This window comes from Mauremys mutica, chromosome 3 (genome assembly GCF_020497125.1).
Source record: "Mauremys mutica isolate MM-2020 ecotype Southern chromosome 3, ASM2049712v1, whole genome shotgun sequence".
NCBI classification, from domain to species: Eukaryota; Metazoa; Chordata; order Testudines; family Geoemydidae; genus Mauremys; species Mauremys mutica.
Window position 1 is genome coordinate 150,022,376 of NC_059074.1, and position 25,607 is coordinate 150,047,982.

Sequence of the window (25,607 nt, forward strand, 5' to 3'; positions counted from 1 at the left end):
AGGTTCCTCAGGGTTGGGCTTGGAGACATCTTCCTCCTCTCCCTCGCCTTCTCAGTATTGCTCTCGAAAGTTGTTGAGTCTTCCAGGGGATCACCATTGGTACCAAGATTGGCATCACATGCAGAGTGTAATACAGATCTGCATTAACATCTCAAAGAACAGCAGTTATCGTACAGGTAATTAACAGTTTTTTGCTATGATAGGGCACTTTTGACTCAACTGCCCCTTCCACATGTACAGAGAAAGCAGTGGTCTGGGTTGGTCTCTGTGTATTTAATCTTGTGGGATGCTCCTCATCAGTGCTGCAGAGTTTCAGTGACCTTCTGCAAAACTGCCCATTGGGCTTGCTCAGAGAAGTATGTATCAATTTTGGAAGACTTGCCTTGTGAAGGTGATGAATTCTTCAGTTTAAAGACTGATGACTCTCTGCATAGTAGCCAGACATCAGTCCTAGATCCCCCCCCCCAAAAAAGGGAAAAGCTGAGGTGGTATTAAATTGATAAAGAATTAAAAGGCTAGGAATAGAATTATTGCCAGTCAACATGATTATATGAAAAATAAGTCTTGTCAAATAATCCCGATTTCATTCTTTGATGAGATTACAAATTTGGTTGATAAAGGTAACTGCATAGATGAAATATACTTAGACTTGTGTAAGGAATTTGACTTAGTACTGCACAACATTCTTATTAAAATTTAGCACACATTAAATAGATCAAAAACTGGCTAACTGACACGTTTTAGAAAGTAGTTGACATTGGGGAGCCATCGTTAAATTGGGGTGTTCTTTGATTGCTTGCATATGTCCATTACACTGTAGGTGAATGTGTGCCTTGAGGACCAGTGCTGAGGAGTTTTTTCTGATGGTACCTATAAGGGCAGCACCACTCATTGCCAAGCTCCTTGTGCTGCAAGTGAGAGTATAAAGGTCTGAGTCCATCTTTCAGTTCCTTCTTTCCATCTGTCGTCAGAGCATTTGTGTTCTTTGTGAACAAATACTTGATCTACCTAGAGCTGCTCAAAAGTCTTTGGACTTTTATTTTTTTTTTATTAATTTTATAGTTCTGTGTTTATTTCTTTTTATTTGGCCCTTCTTTTGGGATTTTTCCATTATTGTGGGTCTCTAGACCCTGCCTGGTACTGGTAAACCTATGCCAAGGTCCCCAGAGTTCAAACCTTTCGTAGGCTGGCCTCAAAAACGCAAACAGAAGTCAGCATTCGGTTCCTCGAAGTCTAGGGTGTGGGTATCTGTGAAGTTTCCTGGGGTACCCAGAGTTGCAAGGCAATTCATGCCACTCCCCCTTAGCATGAGAAAACCTTGTCTGTGCCTGCCAGGAGGTCAGCTTTCCAACTCCACTGGCCACGGTTAACACAAACACTCCCCTGTAGGCCTTTGCAGGCCCTGCTGTCTCTGCATGTTAGTGACAGGCAGATTACAACTGCTGAGACCTCTGAACGTCTTCCAAGAGGGTCCAACCCCTGTTCCACTGGACGTTCATATTATTCACAGATACGCTGCTTCCAAAGAAACAGTACACCCCAGCTGACCAGTTCCACCCCAGATCACCACTCTGTTTAACACACAGCACTTAGATGTGTTTATGGGGAAATCAAGTATAAATGTATTTAACAAAGCATAGAGATTCAAGTAATAGCACATAGAAGTATTGGAAACAAATGGTTATCCATCAAATCAAATCATTATGCATTCTAGAGCCTAGACTTTATTAACAGGATACTTTCATGTCTAATAAAAGATTGCTCACCAGTGCTTTACAATAAGGCTGGCTGTGACCCCCTTTTCGTAAGACAAACATGCTGTTAGCTTGCCTTCTTAGTGAAGGATCCTGTGTGTTTCTTTGCATGCCCTGATACACCAGACTAATCTTAATCATAAACAGGACACCCCGCAGCTGAGTGTTTTTTTTCCTGTAGGTTTTCTCTCATGTAGATTTCCCAATTTTTTGACTGGTATCTGGCTTAGTCTGCAAACAGGCATCCATTGTAAGGCATACAGTACAGAATATACACATAGCCAGAGAGATACGTGTCCGTTACCATCTGCCTGAAAGAAACATGTCCGAGGTCAGTGACCTCTTGGTGATCTGCCTTACCTCCCATACTTTAAGAACATACTTTTTCATATAGATACACAATTCCTTAAATATTGTCCATACATACATTTCACAGTGATTATGATGATCATTGACTTATTGGCTCTCATTAGAGACCTCACATGCCACCCATTGGTGGACAATTATTACTCCTGGGGAAACTTTGTGCCACTGCACAAGTGCAGAATTCATGTCCTCCACAGGTTTTACTCTTTCTTGAGAGAATAACTGATTCACAGGCTCCTTCTGGGCAGCGGTCCCAACCAGGCGCATCTGGTCCAAGTGTCTGGAGCTGCCGGGGGAGATGTAAATCACTGACTCGGGGCGGGGTGGGGCTGGGCATGAGTGTAAGACTCTGTCCCTCTTGCTCGCTATTGCAGTGCGCCAGGAGTCTGGGGGGGTCAGGGCTGAGGACGACCTGGCCAGTGGCTGCTACTGTGTGCCAGGCTTCAGCTGCTAGTCCCAGATGGGCTGGGGAGGATGGGACTTTCTCTTCCTTTGCATGGGCCCTCCTGAGGCTGGGTCAGACCCACCCCCGGGAACCTCCCCCAGCTGCAGGAAACTCCACACCTGCACCCTCCATTTTCTGTCCCCATCACTCCCCAGCCACAGGGGGAAGGGGTCACTGTACAGGGAACTGTGCCATTGTCCACTCAACACATATGCATCCAACCCCACCCCCAACACACATCCAGTTCCCTGCCAAGCCCCACCCCCTGCATCTAGATGTGCCCCCAGACTCCCTCACCAAGCCCCACCCTCTCCACTCTCCTCTCCTGTTGCCCTTCTAATCTATTGTCTGCAACAATTTCAATTCTAGTCCAGTGACTGTATAGTGACATGCTGAGTATTATTTAGCCATGCCAGTCACTGAGACCCCAATCTGGTAAAATATTAGTTTCAATGGGGTTACTCAGGTGCTGAACTTTATGCACATATTTAAGTGCTGTGCAAGATCATGGCCTAACTTCACTCCTAAGGATATGCCACCCTTTAGGGTTTGTTTACACAGCAAAGAAAAACACATGGCTGGCCTATCCCAGCCAACTCAGGCTTGCAGGATTTGGGCTGCAGGGATGATTCACTGCTGTGTAGACTTCTGGACTGGGACTGGAACCCAGGCTCTAAGACCCTGCAGAGTGGGAGGGTCCCAGAGCTAAAGCTCTAGTCTTAGCCCGAAAGTCCACACTGCAATGAAACAGCCCCAGCAGCCTGAGCCCCACAAGCCTGAGTCAGCTGGCATAGGCCCACTGTGTTTTTTCTTTGCTGTATAGGCATACCCTTAAAGTCTTCTTTGCTTAACATACATAGAAATATTAGTATTGTCATCTGCTCTGTGGAGCCATATAGATGTGCTAATATGGCTAGTAAGGAATCTATTTGTCAAAAAACATTTCCTGAATCTTTTTTGTTGTCTGTATTGTATTGACATAAACTACCAAAATAATTGAAAACGGCATGATTATATTGTGTTATTTTGACAAATAAAATATGCAGAATTCTGCAGAATTTTTAATTTTTTGGTGCAGAATTCCCTCAGGAGTATATTATGCATAAGTCTGATGCAGAGGATCCCTGAAAGTTCCCTGTGCGCCTCCTGTGCCCTCTGCCAGTTGGCACCAAGAAGTCCCTGGGTCACAGACCCATTCCACAGAGGGTCCATCAGGTAACAAAAGTAAAGCATGCTCTTTGGCTTACTGCTCGCTGGTACTGACTCATTCAGCGAGACCTTAATTATTGACTCTGGTGCCCTCTCAGGGACTGTCGAGTCTGGCTACTTCTTTGATGCCAACAGAGCAGTCTTTTCTGATCACTGCAAGTCAGCAGCCCTATTGGTACTGACTACACCACAGGTTTACACTGTGGGTAGAGACTTAATATACCTGTTAATACTGCTATCATCTTTGCCTCAGGGTGAAAATTCTTATCTGGCAACTAAAGTAGCCTTCTAGATCATCTGCACTGGGTTGCTTGACCATGGCACCAACTTCCTCTGAGTTGGTACTATCCCCTTCCACAGGACCGGCTCCAGATCCCCCACACCACATGTTACTGACAGCCAGGAAAATATCCATGCTGTCCCTGGTATCATGCTCACGGCATAGGTCCTGTTTAAGGTCTCCAAGGACCCCCTCTGCACCGCACCACCCTGGTTCTCTGGGTACTCAGAGTTGTGATCAGACTCTGAAGATGACTCTCATATTCCCTGGTATTGATAGCCTAGGGCTCACTCATGTAATTGCTCTCATTGCATGTCTTTGAGAAGACTTTGTCCAGAAATTGGAACTCATGGGCCACACAAGCCAGGAGCCTGGTACACTATCAGTTCCCAGTGGCCCTATTGGTTCCCTTGTGGGATGCCTCCAGCACCCACCTGTATACTGTCTTATATGACTAGATCTTTTCCTATCAGCTCAGAGAGGCTTGTAACAGTTCGTACCAATCAGACTTCTGATGCCCGTATACTCAGCTCACCACTGCTGGCTCTGGAACATCTGCCAGTTCAGCCAGTACCAGTACTGGAAGACCAACCCAGAGAATAATTTCCCTTGCCTCCATTTCACATCACTTCTTCATCATGTTGAGGCCCTGATACCAGAGGCATCATCCTGGGGCCCAGTACCAGATGACTTTGAAGGATATCAGGAGTTACTCAGGAGAACGACAACCTCTCTGGACAGCCAAATGGAGCTTGTAGAGGTTAATATACACAAGATCTCCAGCTCACTGAAGAAGGGAAGGTAGCTCTGCCTATAAAAGATGCTATCATTCATACAGCCAAAATGATCTGGCAGACCCCTTCCTCCATTTCTTTGGTGGCCAAATGAACGCAATGGAAATACCAGGTTCCATCCCAGCATTTTGAGCAATTCTGTCTACACCCCACCCCTGGCTTATTGGAGTGGCTGCAGTGAATGAGAGATGTCATCAGGGAAGGAATAAGGCTACCCCCAAAGACAAAGATGCTAAAAAGCTTGACCTTTATGTCAGAAAAGAAAATTATTCCCTGGCAAGTCTACGACTCTGGATTGCCAAACATCACACCCTGTTGTCACAGTATGACTTCTCCAGTTGGGAAGCCATATCCCACTTTGTCACCAAGCTGTCTGTTGCTCATTGCTGAGGGATGCTGTTAGGGTTCCCTCCCCACTCTGAACTTTAGGGTACAGATGTGGGGACCCGCATGAAGACCCCCTAAGCTTATTTCTACCAGCTTAGGTTAAAAACTCCCCAAGGCACAAACTTTTTCTTATGCCTTGGATTAAGTAACGCTGCCACCACCAAGTGATTTAAACAACCATTTAGGGAGGGCCACTTGGAGCCCTACCTTCCCCAAATATCACCCCCAAACTCCTACATCCCTTTTCCTGGGAAGGCTTGAGAATAATCCCCTCACCAATTGGTACAGGTGAACACAGACCCAAACCCTTAGATCTTAAAACAATGAAAAATCAATCAGGTTCTTAAAAGAAGAATTTTAATTAAAGAAAAGGCAAAGGAATCACCTCTGTAAAATCGGGATGGTAAGTACTTTACAGAATAACAAAAGACTCAAGAACATAGAGGATCTCCCCTCTAGGCAAAACCTTAAAGTACAAAACCTGGGATAAACCTCCCTCCTCCTACAAAGGAAATCACAAGCCAAAATAAAAGTAAGCTAACACATTCCTTCGCTTGTACTTACTAATACTAATGGAGTTGGATTGCTTGCTTTCTTGTTCTGTCTCTGGCAAGCACAGAACAACAGACAAAGCCTTTCTCCTGCCCTCCAGATTTGAAAGTATCTTGTCCTCTTATTGGTCTTTTTGGTCAGGTGTCAGCTAGGCTACCTGAGCTTCTTAACCCTTTACAGGGTAAAGAAGGATTTTATGCTACCTTTAGCTGTATGTTTATGACAGATGTCTTGGCCCACGTTCAGTATTTCAAGCTTCCCTGGATGTGGTGGACTCTGCTGCCAGGGCCATGGTGACAGTTGTAATGATGCACTGATCCTCCTGGTTGCATACTCTTCAAAACAAAGAACAATCCTTTCTCATGCTCTGACTTATTGATTCAAAACAAGATAATGATATTTATAACTAATTTATCACTACTAGGGCCATCTGTGACCACAATTAAATCTTAATGCTTAGACTTCAATCCATACCTAATTGTTTTGCTGACATATTGATTATAGAACACACCTGCTATACCACATGTGTCTTGTCTATTTTGTCATTTATTATGTTAATCAATTACAGAGCATTTATGGGCATCCTTTATCAGTTACACATTTTGTCCACTAACACATACACCTATAGTAATGTAACCCTTCTGTCAGGTGGAGTTGGCAGCAACAAGGGCCAGGTTCAATATCTAGGGTTTTCTCTTAACAATATAAAACAGAACCGGCTCGAGCCCCTATCCAGTAATCTGGGAAAACTTACCACCACTCTGGATTTCTCTTGTAAGCAATACTTCCTCACTCACAAGCACTGAGTCTGTGTATAACAAAAGAGAAGTTTTATTAAAAGTGAAAGGAAACCCAGCATTAATGTAGAGGAAAAATGGTTACTAACCTTTCCATAATTCTTGTTCTTTGAGATGTATTGCACATGTGCATTCCAATGTAGGTGTGTGTGCACTCCGAGCACAGTTGCCAGATTTTTTTCTCCTAGTGGTACCCATCGGGTCTGCTCCAGTGCCCTCTGATGCCGTGTGTTCATAGTGCTGGTATAAAGGGCTCTGCTGACCCCACTCCCCTTCAGTTTCTTCTTACTGACTGCCTCTGATAAGAGGGGATGGAGGCTGGGTTTTGGAATGGATATGTGCAACACATCTTGAAGAACAACAGTTATGGAAAGGTTAGTAACTATTTTTTCTTCTTCGAGTGCTTGCACATGTCCATTCCAAGGTAGGCGACTCAAGAAATTGTACAGCAGATGGGTTTGGAGTTCAAGGACAGGCTGACTGCAAGACTGCATGTGTACCAACAACAAGGTTGCTGCTCTGAAGATGTCCTCAATAGGGACTTGCACTACGAAGGCAGCAGAGGAGGCATGAGATCGTGTGGAATGAGCTGTCAGATTAGCTGTGGGCAAGATGTTTGTTAGTTCATAACATGCTCAGATGCATGAAGTAATCCAAGATGAGAGTCTCTTTGTGGAGATGGGGAGACCCTTTATTGTCTCTGCTATTGCTATGAACAGCTGAGTAGATCTGCGGAATGGTTTGGTCCTTTGTATATAGAAAAGTAGGGCCTGTCTAATATCCAAAGAGTGAAAGCACTGTTCCTCTCTGTTCGCATGTGGTTTAGGGTAGAATACCATCAGGAAGATTGCTTGACTACAGTAGAATTGTGTGGCCATAGTATCTACATGATATAACATGATTACATGGGTGGAAGTTGGAGCTAGACAAATTCAGACTCAAATTTAGGCATAATTTTTTTGACAGTATGTGTAATTAATCATTGCAACAATTTACCAGTGGTTGTGGTGGATTCTCCATCACTGACAATATGCAGATCAAGATTGGATGTTTTTCTAAAAGATATGTCCTCAGAATTATTTAGGGAAGTTCCAGGGCCTGTGTTATACATCAGGTTAGATAAGATGATCACAATAGTCCCTTCAGATCTTGGAATTTATGACTCTATGAAAGATCCGGTCTATGGTTCTTAACATGATCATCAAACTAGCTGCTTCCTTCCTGATGAAGCGGATGCTGATTCAGATGACAAAGAAAGCCTCTTCCTGGAGCTTCTTCTTAGGTGGTTTATTAGATTTTGATACAGCTTCTGGACCTGAAGAAAGACTTCCTCTTTCTGGCAGATGTGCAAAGTGCAAGGAACTGCAATCTTGTCCTGGAGTCGTCAACAGTATTCATAGATTCATATTGTTTAAGGCAAGAGGGGACTGTGGTCCCAAAATCTTTTTCAGAGTCACTGCTTCTGAGGATAGAATCCCCAGTCCTGTAAGCATGGCCCAAATGCTTTGTTCCTAGATGTATACATTTACATTTAACCATATTAAAATACATATTGTTTGCTTGTGCTCAGTTTACCAAGCAGTCTTTATCACTCTGAATCAGTGTCCTGTCCTCTTCATTATTTACCATTCCTCCAATTTTTGTGTCATTTGCAAACTTTATCGCTGATGATATGTTTTCCTCCATGTCATTAATAAAAATGCTAAATAGCGTAAGGCCAAGAACCAATCCCTTTGGGACCCCACGAGAAACAGTCATGCTCAGTGATGATTCCCCATTCACAGTTATATTTTGAGACCTATCAGTTAGTTAGTTTTTAAACAATTTAATGTGTGCCAGGTTAATTTTATATCATTCTAGTTTTTTAATCTAAACATTGTGCATCATCAAGTCAAATGCCTTATAGAAGTCTAAATATATTATGTCAACGCTTTTACCTTTATCAATCAAACTTGTAATCTCATCAAGATTCAAGTTAGTTTGGCGACATCTCTTTTCCATAAATGCATGTTGATTTGAATTAATTACATCAGGCCTGCACAACATGCGGCCCGCAGAGCCTCACTGTGCAGCCCGCAGGGGGATTCTAAATCCCCCGCACACGGCGCTCTGCGGGCAGCCCAGAGCCATTTGAATCCCCGCTGCGGCAGGGAATCAAAGGGCTCTGGGCTGCCTGCAGGGGCAGGGAGCCCAGAGTCCTTTAAATCTCAGCCGGGGCCGGGATTCAAAGGGCTCTGCGCTGCCCGCAGGGGCAGGGAGCCTAAAGCCCTTTAAATCTCGCCGGGGCCGGGATTCAAAGGGCTCTGCGCTGCCCGCAGGGGCAGGGAGCCCAGAGCCCTTTAAATCTCAGCCACGGCCGGGAGTCAGAGGGCTCTGGGCTGCCCGCAGCTGCGGGGAGCCCAGAGCCCTTTAAATCTCAGCCGCGGCCGGGAATCAGAGGGCTCTGGGCTGCCCGCAGAGATTCCCAGCCGCGGCTGGGATTTAAAGGGCTCAGGGCTCCCCGCGGCTGCCGGCAGCCCAGAGCCCTTTGAATCCCAGCCCGCGGCCGCTGATTGCCCCCTCCCAGGACCCCTGCCCCAACTGCCCCCCCAGGACTCCTACCCCCTATTTAAGCACCACTAGTCCTTGTCCCCTGATACCCCTCTCCCGGGACCCCTGCCCCTAACTGCCCCCCAGGACCCCACCCCCTATCTAAATGCCGCTGCTCCTTGTCCCCCGATTGCCCCCTCCCGAGACCCCTGCCCCTAACTGCCCCTTGGGACCCCAGCCCCATCTAAGCCTCCCTTCTCCTTGTCCCCAACTGCCCCCTCCTGAGACCCTCCCAACTTCCCCCCAGGACCCCACCCCCCCTACCTGTCCCCTGATAAACCTCTGGGACTTCCATGCCTATCCAATTGCTGCCTGTCCCCTGACTGCCTCTCCGAACCTCTGCCCCATCCAACCCTCCCTGTCTCTTGACTGCCCCCCGGAACCCCCTACCCCTTCTCCAACCCCCAGCCCCCTTACCGTGCCACTCAGACCAGCGTGTCTGGCTCCATGCAGCTCCAGACAGTTGCTGCCATGCTCCCCCGTGGAGCCCACAGCCCCCTTCCCCCACCCCAGCACCTGCCTTCCAGATTTGAACACCTCAAAATCCAGGAATGCTCAAGCTCAGTTTGGGCAGCTTTTACTTCATTTCTCCCAAATCAAATATACTGATCCACTGTAACTTGCTGTAGAAAAAGTAGGATAAAATTGAGCAAGAAATGCTTATTAGGACTGGAATTGCTATTTTCAACAGCCATTGCCTTTTTGTTTGTTTGAGAGGAAGACAGTGATATTGCATTGGCAAATTCCCCATAGAAAGAAAGATTGGAACAAAAGAATAATAAAGGCACTTCAACTTTCCCTCATTTATGGAGGACAGTCTTATAATATGCATCCAGATATCCTCCAATCACACAAGCTGAAAATTGTTCCACTTTACTGCAGCTCTGTAACCATACGGGAACCAATCCTGTCTGTGTTTTGTGCACATCCAAAATTCCTGCTGAATGACCCGCCCTGGGAGCGAGTTACCAGTGACCCAGGGCTGGGGCGGCAGGAGGTGCGGGGGGGGGGCACTGGTGGGGAGGAGCCCAGGGCTGGGGCAGCAGCAGGGTGGAGGGAGGGCACTGGTGGGGAGGAAAGGGGGAAGCCCAGCACTGGGGCGGCAGGGTGTGTGTGTGGGTGGGGGGAGAGCCCAGGACTGGGGCAGCAAGAGGGTACAGGGGGGAGCCCAGGGCTGGGAAGGGGAGCAGCCAAATTTTTTTTTGCTTGGGGCAGCAAAAAACCTAGAGCCGGCCCTGCCGGGTTCCCCCAGCTGCCGGAGCCCCGGGCCCTTTAATTTGACCCTGAGGGCTCCCAGCCACCTCTTTAGCTGGGAGCCCCTGGTTGATTTAAAATAAAGTATCACCTCCCTACCCCCAACCTTCCTTTTTGGCCCACGGCTGTTTTGGTGGGGCGGCGCTGGGGAAGGAGGGTTTGTTTCTGCAGGGCTGGGCGGCTCTGGGGCGGGGTGTTTCCGCGGGGCCGGGAGGTTTCGGCCCTCAGCTGTTTTCTCTGGAGGAATGTGGCCCTCGCCGCTTTACGAGTTGTGCAGGCCTGAATTACATTATCCTTGTTTAATTCTTTATTAATGAAGTCCCATATCAGTAGCTTCATTATCTTGCCTAGGATCGACATCCAGCTAAGATGGCCTGTAATTACCTAGGTCATCTCATTTACCCTGCCTTCACTTCCCTTCTAAACCAGGTTGATTTTTTAACGAGCGTAGCCTTCTTCCTCAGTTGTAGGACTGTGGCTTTTTGGGCATCTAGTAAGGTGTTCTTAAATGATTCCCAATTACCATTACAATTCTTCTGATTAAATTCTTTCTCCCAAATGTTTTGGCTCATAATTGTTTTCAGCTTTATAAAATTAGCCTTATTAAAACACCAAGTATATGTATTATTGTTCTGGACTTTATTCTGCTTGCACATGCGATCAAGTAACAATCATTTGTACCTAACCTACTATTAATTTTTAGTTCTGTGATCACTTCTTCTGTATCTGTTAGGACAAGGGCTAATAAGGAATCTCCTGTGGACTTTCTTACTTTTTTGGCATGTAACTTTCTTTATTTCCTTGCTGCATTGAGAGGGATTACCACAACCAGATTCTCAATAAGCAAACAAGATTACACCATTGAATTCCACTCCATGATGTCTTCCATCCCCCTTCTTGGTCCCCATTAGCTGTACTGTGGGTAATGTGGGAATCTCATCTGGGACTCTTAAAGACACAGAGCTGCAGAAAATCTCTACCCCCAAGATCCTTCTGTAAAAATGTCCTGCAGCTCCATGAAATCTGTCTAATTTAGAAGGTTTTTTAAAATCAAATGTTGGGCCGGCCTCTCCACAAATCTTGATAGACAACACCACTACCATATATCATGTCATATAGCAAAGGAGGGCATGGTCAGCTCCTCTCTGCCTTGAAGCCTCAAGATTTTAGAAACAGTAGATGACAGCTATAGCTCTTATCTACCAAAACTGGGTAATGACCTGGCCAACAACCTCAGCAGACAATCAGCCCACTATGTGTGGACCTCAAAGCATTCCTCAGGAGCACCAGGGGCACTTTTGCCTCAACTTTTGCCTTGTGGCAGGCCTGGTACCACCCCGACCCTTTGTGGCAGGGGTGAGATGGGGTGTTGGAACCTCGCCACTCTCAAGTTCATGCGCCCGTCTCTCTGAGGGTGGCCGGTTGCAACCTAATGGCTACCTTGGTCGTGTATTGGGCCTAGTGGCCAGAGTCCACGTAACTCCCCCCAAGTGTCAGGGCAGTGTGGCCCAATGGCCAGGGTCCATATAAATTGCTCCTCGCATTAGAGCAATGTGGCCTAATGGCCAGAATCCGTACAATCCCCCTCGCAAGCGGGGTAGTGTGGCCTAGCGGCTGGAGTCCAAGTAACTCGCCTCAAGTTTCAGGGCAGTGCGGCCTAATGGCCAGAGTCCATACAATCCTAATGGTGTGGGGGAGTGGTGGTGGGGGACCAGGGCCCGCCCTGGTAGTGGCAAGTTCCCCTTGCCACCAGCTCGGCAGGGATCCGCCTGCAACATGCCGAGCGTCTGTACGGCTCTAATGCTATTTGCCTCTAAGGGTATGTATGTCTACATTACGGGATTATTCTGATTTTACATAAACCGGTTTTGTAAAACAGATTGTATAAAGTCGAGTGCACGCGGCCACACTAAGCACATTAATTTGGCGGTGTGCGTCCATGTACCGAGGCTAGCGTCAATTTCTGGAGCGTTGCACTGTGGGTAGTATCCTGTTGCTTCCCTCCTCCCCCAACCCTCCTGGGCTACCGTGGCAGTGTCCCCCTATTTGTGTGATGAAGTAATAAAGAATGCAGGAATAAGAAACACTGACTTTTTAGTGAGATAAAATGAGGGGGAGGCAGCCTCCAGCTGCTATGATAGTCCAGGCAGTACAGAATCTTTTCTTTAGACATGAAACGGGGGGGGGCTGATGGAGCTCAGCCTCCAGTTGCTATGATGAAGACAGTTACCAGCCGTTCTGTACCATCTGCCGGGAATGACTGGGAGTCATTCCCATTTTTACCCAGGCACCCCTGGCCGACCTCACTGAGGCCAGCCAGGAGCACTCACGGGCTGATGATGACGATGGATAGCAGTCATATTGTACCATCTGCCACCGGGAAGGGGATGCTGGTGTTCAGCGCTGCAGCACCCCGTCTACCAGCAGCATGCAGTAGACATAGGGTGACATTGAAAAAAGGCGAGAAATGGTTTTTTTTCCCTTTTCTTTCAGGGGAGGGGGGAAGGATGTAAATTGACGACATATACCCTGAAACACCTGGGAAAATGTTTTTGACCCTTCAGGCATTGGGAGCTCAGCCAAGAATGCAAATGCTTTTCGGAGACTGCGGGGACTGTGGGATAGCTGGAGTCCTCAGTACCCCCTCCCTCCCTCCATGAGCTTCCATTTGATTCTTTGGCTTTCCGTTACGCTTGTCACACAGCACTGTGCTGTGGACTCTGTATCATAGCCTGGAGATTTTTTCAAATGCTTTGGCATTTCGTCTTCTGTAACGGAGCTCTGATAGAACAGATTTGTCTCCCCATACAGCGATCAGATCCAGTATCTCCCGTACGGTCCATGCTGGAGCTCTTTTTGGATTTGGGACTGCATCGCCACCCGTGCTGATCAGAGCTCCACGCTGGGCAAACAGGAAATGAAATTCAAAAGTTTTCCTGTCTACCTGGCCAGTGCATCTGAGTTCAGATTGCTGTCCAGAGCGGTCACAATGGTGCACTGTGAGATACCACCCGGAGGCCAATACCGTCGATTTGTGGCCACACTAACCCTAATCCAACATGGCAATACCGATTTCAGCGCTACTCCTCTCATCGGGGAGGAGTACAGAAATCGGTTTAAAGAGCCCTTTATATCGATATAAAGGGCCTCGTTGTGTGGATGGGTGCAGGGTTAAATCGGTTTAACGCTGCTAAATTCGGTTTAAACGCGTAGTGTAGACCAGGCCTAAAGTTCTCCTGTGTCACTTCCTACCATAAACACTGGATTCTCCGCTTCGGGGGGTCCTCCAGTCTGTTCCTCTCCTGTGACATACTCTGTCTGGGCATCAGGGTGCGTCCCAGCTTGGCTGGCCTCTGGATCTTGGCATGCAGGCTGTCCCTCCTCAGGAGCTGGCGGCATGCCTCCTTCCCCTCCAGTGGTCAGTGGTCAGCCCAGACTGAGCAGCTCTGCAGGCTTTTATACCTTTTCTCCAGTTGGAGCATGCCCAGCAGAGCTTCCAGGGTGTGGCTCCCTCTGCTAGGAAGGAAGGGTTAACCCCTGCGGTACCTGTGCCCCATCACACCCCTAGAGAATCAGGCATGTCAGCACCCCCACCCCCAAATACCCCCCAGCTGTTGGAGTAAGTATTTGTTTGGGTCGGTGGTCTGTGCCAATTGTATTCTTCTCTTGCTACACATCAGTCTTTGGTGTGGTGTTGACAGGCCTCCCAGAATACTGAGTCTTGGAGTAAAATCTCTTTGAGATCTGTCGGAGAGTTCATATGTTTCAGGCTAGCTGCAGACTCGGGTAGATATTGCTGTTTTGGTTACTGTGATAGGGAGCACAAACCTCACACTGACCATGATAGGTTTATCTTTCAATGTTGTGGCTGTCTATACTTCTCGTATCCTTAGTTTATTTTTATCCCTTGTTGTATTATGTCTTATTTAAGGCCTGATCCTGCAAGATTCTGAATACCTCCTGAGAGAAGCCTTGTACCTTTGGCTCTTATTAAAGTCAATGGGAGTAGAGGGAGTTCCGCCTTTCTGAGCATTCAGCCCCTTGTAGGATCAGGCCTTTACATTATAGATTCATGGGGGCAAGGAACTGACATTAGTATTTGTCTATAAAACCCAGGGTATACTGATGGCATGGTACAAATAATAATGATGCATAACACTTTAGAGGTACAAATGTAGTGTTAATTAAATTTTGCTTTTCTTTAGGTTAATGACTTATGTGAAATGCAAATTGATTTAATAATGAAAGACATATCAAATACTCTTTTAATTGTCCTGCCAGAGGATGGTCCTATGAAAGTGGAGGATATGCTGGCATGCAATGAGGTATGCATCATTTTACATCTTAGAATCTGAATCCTTGTGTTTTGTGTACATTAGAAAATAATGTTTAAATAATGCATTTTTATTTTTTATTTTTTTATCTAGAAGAGGGTTTTTCCCTCTCTGGAGCAACACAAAATAATGATATTGTTATTTTTAAAAAGTATTAAAAATACCTGTATTTTCTTTGTGATTAAAATATTTCATTTTGAATAACTTTACCAGTTTTGCAAAGGTAAATATATTCTTTTATAGTTATAGTCCTTGGTTTATGTCTTTAATCTACTGAGATTGCAATATTGCATAGAACTTGAATTTATTTAACTATCACTACTAGATGGCATTCAGACACCTATCTTTTATTGAGGTCTACAGCTACTAGCTTCATCAATGTAATTATTTTTGTCATATGTCTGGTCTTCCCCACCTTACAGAAGAATCCTTACATTAAATATTATTATTTCAGTTATTGAGACACAAAGAGGTGCAAAGTCTTTCAAGTTTGAAAAGACCAGACTTACCACTTTCCCTTTAGTCTTTTTACTTGTGTTCTGAAAGTACAAAGCCCCTATCAGTTCTCAATTCTAATTTTACTTCTACTTTTTCTTTACTGTTCTGTAGCTAGATGTGAGAAGAAAAGAAGGCAGATAATAGAAGAAATGTAACATGAGACAGTTACAGCTCAGGCTTTCTAGCAGTACAGATTATGCCATTGCTAGATTTGGGGAATCCTGAGTTGTTAACTGGAAGTTCACTGCATTAAACCTCATGTTGCCATTCCTTCTTTATTTATAGTGCCAGTGATGTCAGTGGCAGAACCCACACTTCAGATTCTGGTGCCTGTGAAAAAGTTGGTGCTGCTGCTACTTGTAATGATGGTTTCTGGGTAGTTGGTTGGTGTTGGCATGAGCTCTGGCAGTAAAGGCTCTCTCTTATCTCCACATTGGTCTATCATTCTTCAGGGCCTGCTTGAGATTGAGAGACACTCAAATTGGGATGATTAAAACTGATTTTTTTTTTTTAAATACGGAAGACACTAAGTCTTCATAGATCAGAAAATATCCTTATGGTAAGAGGACACGAGCATGTCTGTCTTCAGTTTCTAGAATGGATCACTAGAGTCACTGGCTTTTCTTTATTCACTGTCAAGTAGTTCCTCCACTGAATATATCTGCAGTGCCTTTGAACCCTGTTCTGGATGGGTTGGTGAAAGAGATATGGCAACATCCTCATTCCATCCTGGACAGAGTAAAGGCAGTTGAAAATAATTACATTTTACCTATAGATTCCTCAGCCCCATGAAAATTTAAGAATTGCCCTTTTCTGTGAGGCAATAATGCCTTTCAAGGATAGGCACCCTAAGTGCCTTCCGTGTCTAAGAGAAGGCCACATTGACAGGTCGAGAGGTGACTTTGTCACTGCCTGCAAGTACCTACACAGAAAAAAGATGTGTGTGCATTAACATTAATGTAAAGGATTGTGTGACACATTCAGTTCAGGGATCAAACATTTATTTATTTATTTATTTAGAGATTAATAACAGCACATGAAATACTGTTTAAGGTGTGATTTTCCAAGGAGCTTGAATCAGGAGCCCAAATTAAGCTCCTTTAAAAGTCCCAACCTATATTTAGTAGAAATACTTACATTAAAAGGTGCATATATTACAAGTAAGTTTTAGTTCTATCATATAATCAGTATTTTATGGTGGAATTTTTTGTTACCCAAATTTAATGAAGTATTTTATATTTCAAACAGAACATACTCTAGTAAATATGAGGATTACATTTCTCCATCCAATCCCTTGATTTCCCCCTAAAGCCCTAGGGAGGATCCCTGCAGATCAGGGTTAAGGCACATGACAGGCAGAGAAGCTTGCACTGCTATTCATATATTCTTGTTTTGTAAAATAGAAAAAGTCTTCAATCTCTGAGGCTTTCAGTTGGCTAACATTCATTAGCAGTAAATACACTTTTAAAATATTTTCCGATTGCAATAGCACCTTTTAGAAAAGATGATCAGAGAGCAAGATCATTAATTTTGTGTATTCTTTTACCCTTATTATATTCAGTGTACTAAACATATGTCCAAGTGACAATCTGTATTATGGTAACTTACTGTATATATTTTAACAGACTTACACCAAAGAATGGGCTGAAATACTGAACCACAAAAGTATGCACATAGAAGATGCTGTCCAGGAGCTGATATCTATATTTGAGACAATTTATGAAATTAAAGATTCTAAGAAAACTTTAAAAAAGTATTCATTGCCAGGTACTTATTAGTATGTGTATTTATGTTAAACAATTTATACTCTAAGTTTTTTGAGAAAAGAGATAGTATCTGACAAAGTAGAATTTTTTTCCAGAAAAGATGATTGTTTTAGACCTCTGCCTTCAACCCCTTCTTCTGTTTCATGGCTTCTCTTCTCATTCCTCACTGATGGGTTAATGCTCCCCACTTATTGAATTCAGATGTAGTCCAACATTTTTGCTAGGACTCCAGGACTAAGCCCCACCCTTCAGTTCAGACCTCCATAAAAGTCCTTTCAAAACTGTAGAAATACTACAGCAGCCTATTATTAGCATTAAGACAACAATGTGATATATTAATTAATCTTAAAACAATTATATGTCTAAGTCTTCCTTTTGAAAAAAAAATCAATTTGTATTCTGATCATGTACTGAACTACCAGGGTGGGTTGAATGAAGAGAGAAGCTGCTAACAGAATAAGATATTTCTTACTTGATAATTTTCTGTCTGCACAGCTTCTCTCTTCATTCATCACTAATGGGAAGTAGCAAGCACTGAATCACAGAGCAGAACTGTGGGCATTTCACATTGTGTCTTTTTGTGAAAAGATCTATTTCTGGGTGCCCTGAGACAGCAAATATTTTTTGTCTTTTTCAGGGACCATTCTTGTATTTCTTCCCTATCCCTGCTGAGATGATCTGCCAAATATTGTCTTTTCCTTCTAGATGGAATGCTATAGGGTAAATGCTGTGATGAATACACCAGTCCTATTATATTATAGCCTCCTTGCAGAGCTGTAAAGAATGAGCTCCTCCCTGTTTGTTTATACAGAACATAGCTACCGCGTTGTCACTTACTGCTTCAGTTGCTTAATCTTGTAGGTGAGGTAGAAAAGATTTGAGACCTTGTTAGACTGCCCTTTGCCCCACCATGCTGATATGTAGATATTTCTCAAAGTGGTTCCAATGACTGTGTTCGCTGAACTGAGCGCCCCATCCCAAGTTGAATACATCTGAAGTGATAGTTGCTGATGGAGTGGAGGATTGAATGACACCCTCCTCAGAATGTTGCTTCTCTGTATCCACCATTTAAATGAAAAGAGCATTTCTTTTGGAAGAGACAGCTTTATGCAAATGACTTGGCTGGTAATTTCTTGCTAGCTAATGCTGTAATAATCTCATTCTGAAGTGAGCGTTTAGAGTTACATATGTTGCTGAAGCCCTGAGGCCCATTAGTCTGAAGAAGAACATAACTATTTGGTTTGAGTCTCTTGGAGTTTCATTGGCAGACTGAATCTTTAGGAATTTTTCTTCTGGAGGGAAGGCTCTTCCAATTTGGGAATCTAAAATTGCTTCAATGAACTGGATCTGCTGTGTAAGAAGAGATGTGCCTTCTTCCAACTTATTCTGAGATCTGGTTTCTCAAAAAGAATTAAAGCACAGTCCATGTTGATGGTCAGGGATTCTTGCAATTTAGGAAGGAACAATCTGTTCTTCTTCGAGTGCTGTCCCTGTGGGTGCTCCACTCTAGGTGACGGTGCGTCCCGGCGCTGTCGATCGGAGATTTTCGGTAGCAGTGCCTGGTTGGGGCGCACGCACCCAGATGGTATCTCCCGTCTAGTTGGAATCTTCCTGAGTGCGTGCGCCCCACACCCTCCTCAGTTCCTTCTCAACCGTCCTCGGCTGAAGACGGGACTCGGAGCAGTGCTGCCTTCTCTTCCCTGGTATCTATAGGAAACAGTAACAAAGAACATAGAAATAATTATTAATTACTTCCCAGTTGTTTCCCTTCCTTTAGTATAGTTACATAGTTAGTTACTTAGTATAAAAAAAAAAAAAAAATCACTTCAGATTTGTCTCTCACTGAGACACTCTCCCCTGCCATTTCTAATTTACAATGCCAGGGACTTCAGGATTCATGAGGTGTGTTTTCTGGCACGACTCCATACCAAGGTTGGATGGGCACTCACATTGTGTGAAGTGCCTCGCGGAAGCCTACATCCCCGCAAAGTGCCTCCACTGTATTAGCCTCGAGTCGAGGGCTCGGCACGACAGAGACCTGCGGCTTGAAATACTTCTCATGGAAAAATCCCCGCAGCCGCTTTTGGAGATGGGGAAAGTTAAACCCACTCCCACATCCTCCCCAGCCAGATCGGAACCGGCGGGGAGCGTCGCTTCACCCTCCCTGGAGCGGAGGCAAGAAGCAGAGCAGTCTCACAGGAGAGACTCTAACAAGGGTAAGGGGTCTCCTGCGAGATCCCTACCCTCTGTGCTGACAGCGCCAAAGGTAGGCGCCTCAGCCCCGGATCACGCCTCAACAACGGCTCCCACAGACCGTAGAGGCAGAAATTCAACCTCCCGGACACAGCAGGATTCCGCAGCACCAAGCGCCTCAGCACTAAAAACAGCCGCGAAGCCGGCTGTGTGCTCTGCCCCGGTGCCGACAAGGACGGCGGCACCGCAAGCCCCAGGGCTAAAAAACAGCCGCGAAGCCGGCTGCGCGCTCTGCCCCAGTGCCGACAAGCACGTCGTCGGCACCGCAAGCATCAGGGCTAAAAATAGCCGTGGAGCCGGCTACGCGCTCTGCCCCGGTGCCGACAAGGACGTCGGCACCACAAGCATCAGGGCTAAAAATAGCGCAAAGCCGGCTGTGCGCTCTGCCCCGGTGCCGACATGGACGTCGGCACCGCAAGCATCAAGGTAAAAAAAAAAAAAAAAAAAGCCGCGGAGCCGGCTACGCGCTCTGCCCCGGTGCCGACAAGGACGTCGGCACCGCAAGCATCAGGGTTAAAAATAGCCGCGGAGCCGGCTACGCGCCCTGCCCCGGTGCCGACAAAGCCATCGGCACTGCAAGCCTCAGGACGGAAGAAAGGGGGAAGAAAAAAAAAAAAAAACCGCGGTTCCGACCGCGTGCTCTCCCCCGGTGCCAGGAAGAACGTCGACACCGAGCCTGCCTTCTGCCCCTGCACCAGCAGCAGATCCCCTGCAGGGCACCTCCAACCCTGAACTGGCTACCTTCACTGAGAGCGAACCTGATCTACAATGCAAACAGAGTTCTCCGCACCTCCCCCCACTGGAGCCTTTTCCACCTCAGGCTAAGGTCCGCAGCCAGCAGCCTCAGTTTCCCTACTTCGCTCCCTATAAATGAGGCACTCTTGGAACCAGCTGACGCTCTCTGCAAACTCCAGGTTCTTTATTACCAACCTGCAGAAAAACCGAACATAGATACTATGTTCCTGCTAAGGACGCTGACTTCCTATTTTCTCACAACTGAACTCTTTCATTATCGATGCAGTCGCACGAAGAACAAAACAGCCACAATATCAGTCCACCCCGCAAGACAAGGACCTTAAACGCAAGGTTTACATATCCTCCACTCTACAATTCTGGATCGCAAACTACCTTGCACTCCTTGCCAGGCATGACTTTGATAACTACAATAAACTTTTGAATTCGCCTCTTACATTCCAGAGGACAGGACAGCGGACTTTAAATCAATTCTGAGCGAGTGCCAATTGATTTCCAGAACAGCCCTACAAGCCTCTTTAGACACGACAGACACAGCAGCCCGTACAACTGCACCGGCTGTGGTTAGGCGCAGATCTTCATGGCTTTCTGCATCTGGCATCCCTAAAGGCCTGCAGGACAAAGTGGAGGACCTCCCCTTTGATAAATATAAACTGTTTTCTTAAAAAAACAAAACAAAAACAACAAAAAAAAAAACACCTGATGAACTACTTCATACAATGAAAGATTCTAGAGCGACACTGCGCACCCTGGGCATTCACCCATCTCTTCCCAGGGGTCAACGATACCAACCCTACCTTAAGACTACATACACAACAGTCTTATCGGCCTCAACACAAACCTTACCACGTAAATAGGAATCGCGCTAGACCCCCTAAGTGCAGACAAAATCAAGCTCAAGCAACCACTTCCCATCCATCTGGGAATAAACAACAATTTTAAAAGGTTGGTCCAGGGTCTGTGCGACCACTCCTTGATTCCACAGCCTATTTGCCCATTTCTCCACCGCCTCCAGAGTTTCCAACATGCCTGTCAGCAAATTACACAGGACCGCTGAGTCCTCGAGATAGTTCAGTCCGGTTATTCTAGCCCATTCGTATCCTATCCTCCTCCCCTTCCCCGTCCCTCTTCAGGGACCCCTCTCATGAGCACCTGCTTCGCGCAGAAGTGGCTTACCTTCTACAGCTCGGCGCAGTGGAGCCTGTGCTGATGCAACATCCTGGCAAAGATTTCTACTCCCATTACTTCCTGACCCAGAAAAAGACTGGGGCTGGAGGCCTATACTAGACTTACGCCAACTGAACAAATTCGCGAGGATACAAAAATTCAAAACGGTCACACTGGGCACATTAATTCCTGCACTGGATCAAGGGGACTGGTTTACAGCCCTCGACCCACAGTACGTCTCTTTTCATATATCAATTCATCCAGCTCACAGACGCTTTCTAAGCTTCACAATTGGTCATGACCATTTCCAATACAGAATTCTTCCTTTCGGCCTCTCCACAGCGCCGGGAGTCTTTTCCTAAACTCTAGCTGTGCTTGTGGCTCACCTCCACAAACATGGGGTCACGCTGTTCCCCTACCTGGACGATTGCCTCATCAAGGGCAACTCCTATGGCGAGACATTCCAAGCTACTCTTTCACTATCGCCCTCTTTCACAGCCTAGGCCTCCAAATAAACGCCCAAAAATCCACCCTGACACCTACACAACAGATTGAGTTTCTCGGAGCTCATCTCAACTCAATCCAGAGCAGAGCCTTGCTCTCATATCACAGATTCCTCGCTATCACGCAGCTCAAACACACGCTTTCTATTCATCCAAGGACACAGGCAAAACTCTGCCTACAGCTCCTTGGTCATATGGCAGCCACCACCTTCATAGTCCAGTACGCCAGGCTGCACATGAGATGTCTTCAGGGCTGGCTCAATTCCAATTTCAAACCCAACAGACACACCTTAGGGATGCTGTTAACTCCGCCTCCCAACGTTCTAGCTTCCCTACAGTGGTGGACAAGACCAGAGAACCTCTGCACTAAGGTTCCTTCCAGAACTGATCCCCAGCACTCGTGCTCACCACGAACGCTTCCCTAATTGGTTGCGGAGCGCATTTAGGGGGACACAGGGCACAAGGCCAGTGGTCTGCATCAGAGTCGCACCTACACATAAATCTCTTATTGCTCAGAGCTGTGAGATGAGCGTGCCTTCATTTTCTTCCCCTTATAAAGAACAAATACCTGCGAGTATTAACAGACAACATAGCATGTATGTACTACATCAACAGACAAGGGGGAGCACGCTCACATTCTCTTTGCATGGAAGCCATCCGCCTATGGAATTGGTGTATATAACGTCAAATACAGATCACCGCTTCCTACCTGCCAGACTGCCACAACACTACTGCCGACGCACTCGGCAGGCACTTCTCGACGGAACACGAATGGGAACTGCACCCCACAATACTTCAACAGCTCTTCTCCCTCTGGGGCACCCCGTCAGTAGACCTCTTTGCCACAATCCAGAACCGAAAATGTCCCCAGTTTTGCTCCAGAGTGGGACTCGGAACTGCATCCCCAGGAGACGCATTCCTCATCCCGTGGAACAGCTCTCTCCTGTACGCCTTCCACCAATCCCTCTGCTACACCGGGTTCTTCGGAAGATTGTGGACCACAAGGATCGGGTCATACTTATTGCCCCGGCTTGGCTGAGACAGACATGGTATCCCTACCTACTCTGCATGCCCTCCCGTCACCACGGGCTCTCCCCAACAGGCCAGATCTCCTTTTCCAGAACAATAGACTGGCTCTTTACCCTGAGTTCCTCAAGCTCCACCTCACAGCGTGGTTCCTTCATGGTTCCAAACCCATGAACTAGCCTGTTCTGAGCAGGTCCGCTATGTCTTCCTGCACAGTAGGAAAGACTCCACTCATAAAACCTATCTGCAAAAGTGGAACCGTTTCACCCTCTGGTGCTCACATAATTACTTAGCGCCCAATATGGTGACCCTCCCTATCATTCTAGACTACCTCTTGGAACTAAAACAAGATGGACATTCGCTCAGCTCCACCAAAGTGCATCTGGTGGCACTTACCACCTTCCATGACCTCTTAGCAGGTTATTCACTCTTTACTCACCCAACCATAAAATGGTTTCTCACAGGCCTGCAAAACCTCTACCCTGAAATTCACCCAATATGAATTCATGGAATTCATGGAATCTTAACCTTGTTCTACACGCTCTCATGAAACCTCCATTCGAGCCCTTGGCTACCTCCTCTCATCTCCATATGTCCATGAAGGTGGCTTTCTTAGTTGCCATAACATCGGCAAGGAGAGTAGGTGAAATGAGTGCCCTGATGGCCCACTCTCCCTACACAATCTTCTCCAAAGACAAAGTCACTTTGAGATCACATCCTAAATTTCTTCCTAAAGTGGTATCTACCTTCCACCTCAACCAACCTATATACTTACCTACTTTCTATCCCGAACCTCACAAGACTCCACAAGAGGCAACCCTGCATACTCTCGATGTCAGGCGAGCAATTGCCTTTTATTTAGACAGGACTAAACCATTTCACAAGTCTCCACGACTCTTTGTTTCCATTACTGAAAAAAAAAAAAATCAAATGGTATGGCTATCTCTAAACAACATCTGTCCAGGTGGATCTCTGACTGCATCAGATCCGGTTACCGTGCGAAGAATCTTCAACCGCCCAACGACATTAGAACTCATTCCACTAGAGCCATGTCGGCATCCATTGCTTTCTTACACAATGTTCCCATTCCTGATATCTGCAAAGCGGCTACATGATCATCTGAACGCACGTTTGCAAAACACTATGCTCTAATGCAAGACACCACGGCAGACACAATAGTAGGTCATACAGTACTATCTTCAGTACTCCCTGCCGTATCTCCAAAGTCCCACCAACCGTAGTGGGTACTGCTACACATTCACCTAGAGTGGAGCACCCACAGGGACAGCACTCGAAGAAGAAGAGAAAGTTACTCACCTTGCAGTAACTGAGGTTCTTCGAGATGTGTGTCCCTGTGGGTGCTCCACTCCCCGCCCTCCTCCCCTCTACTTTGGAGTACTGAGATGACTCTCCACGGTAGAGAAGGAACTGAGGAGGGTGTGGGGCGCACGCACTCAGGAAGATTCCAACTAGACGGGAGATACCATCTGGGTGCGTGCGCCCCAACCAGGCACTGCTACCGAAAATCTCCGATCGACAGCGCCGGGACGCACCGTCACCTAGAGTGGAGCACCCACAGGGACACACATCTCGAAGAACCTCAGTTACTGCAAGGTGAGTAACTTTCTCTTGCACACATACAAAATGGGAAATAACTGCCTAGGAAAGAGTACTGCAGAAAAGGGTCTGGGGGTCATAGTGGACCATAAGCTAAATACGAGTCAACAGTGTAACATTGTTGCAAAAAAAGTGAACATCATTCAGGGATGTATTAGCAGGAGTGTTGTAAGCAAGACACAAGAAGGAACTCTTCCGCTCTATTCTGCACTGTTTAAGCCTCAACTGGAGTATTGTGTTCAGTTCTGGGCACCACATTTCAGGAAAGATGTGGACAAATTGGAGAAAGTCCAAAAAAGAGCAACAAAAATGATGAAAGGTCTAGAAAACATGACCTCTGAGGGAAGATTGAAAAAACTGGGTTTGTTTAGTCTGGAAAAGAGAAGGACAAGAGGCAATGGGCTTAAATTGCAGCAAAGGAGATTTAGGTTGGACATTAGGAAAAACTTCCTATCTCTGAAGGTGGTTAAGCACTGGAATAAATTGCCTATGGAGGTTGTGGAATCTCCATCATTGGAGATTTTAAGAGCAGGTTAAACAAACAAACACCTATCAGGAATAGTCTAGATAATACTTAGTCCTGCCCTGAGTGCAGGGGACCTGACTAGACAACCTCTCAAGGTCTCTTTCAGTCCTATGATTCTATGAAATGAAGCTATTAGCCAGTCATCCACACAGAGCTATATGTGAATCTTGCAATCTTAAATGCTCTGCCGTGACTGAGGGGCATCTTGATACTAGACGAGCAGTAGAAAGGTGAAAGAGGAGGATCCTGTACTGTTAGCGATCTTCCCCAACCAGGAAACGAGCTATTTGCGATGTGAATGTATGATCAATGTATGAAAATATGCATATTTGAGGTCAAGAGTGCTGAAGCAATCTAGGGTGGACAGGGAAGGAATTATGGATGCAAGGGTCTCCGTGTGGAATCTGAACTTCATGAGGAAGGAATTAAATATTCTGAGGTCTAAGATGGGCTGGTCTGCATTCCTTCTTCGTATTAGGACACATATTTGGGCTTTCTGCATTCTAACTTCTTTCCCAGTTTGAGACATATCCATGCTATATCTCTGTTCCAGCGTATTCTGGAAGTAGATCAGACTTCTCTATGAAGGCTCTGGGACTTGGCCACACCATTATCCACCTCCAGATCAGTAAATGATGTCTCCTTCCTTTCCTTTCCATTTCCCAGCTTTTAAAGCCAAACTCTAGCAGTAGTACACAGCCTCACTCCCTTTGCCGTTTGCCTTTTCTTGAGGCAAT

General features: G+C 46.0%; 1 protein-coding gene across 1 annotated transcript in view; it reads left to right on the forward strand.

Annotated features, from left to right (window-relative positions):
* The window catches only part of DNAH8 (dynein axonemal heavy chain 8), a 594,173-nt gene that overhangs the window by 204,776 nt on the left and 363,790 nt on the right, over positions 1–25,607 (forward strand). Inside the window, exons 22-23 of the mRNA XM_045010583.1 lie at positions 14,633–14,752; positions 16,885–17,026. Coding sequence (XP_044866518.1) covers positions 14,633–14,752; positions 16,885–17,026 — 262 coding nt within the window. The remainder of the gene's footprint in view (positions 1–14,632; positions 14,753–16,884; positions 17,027–25,607) is intronic.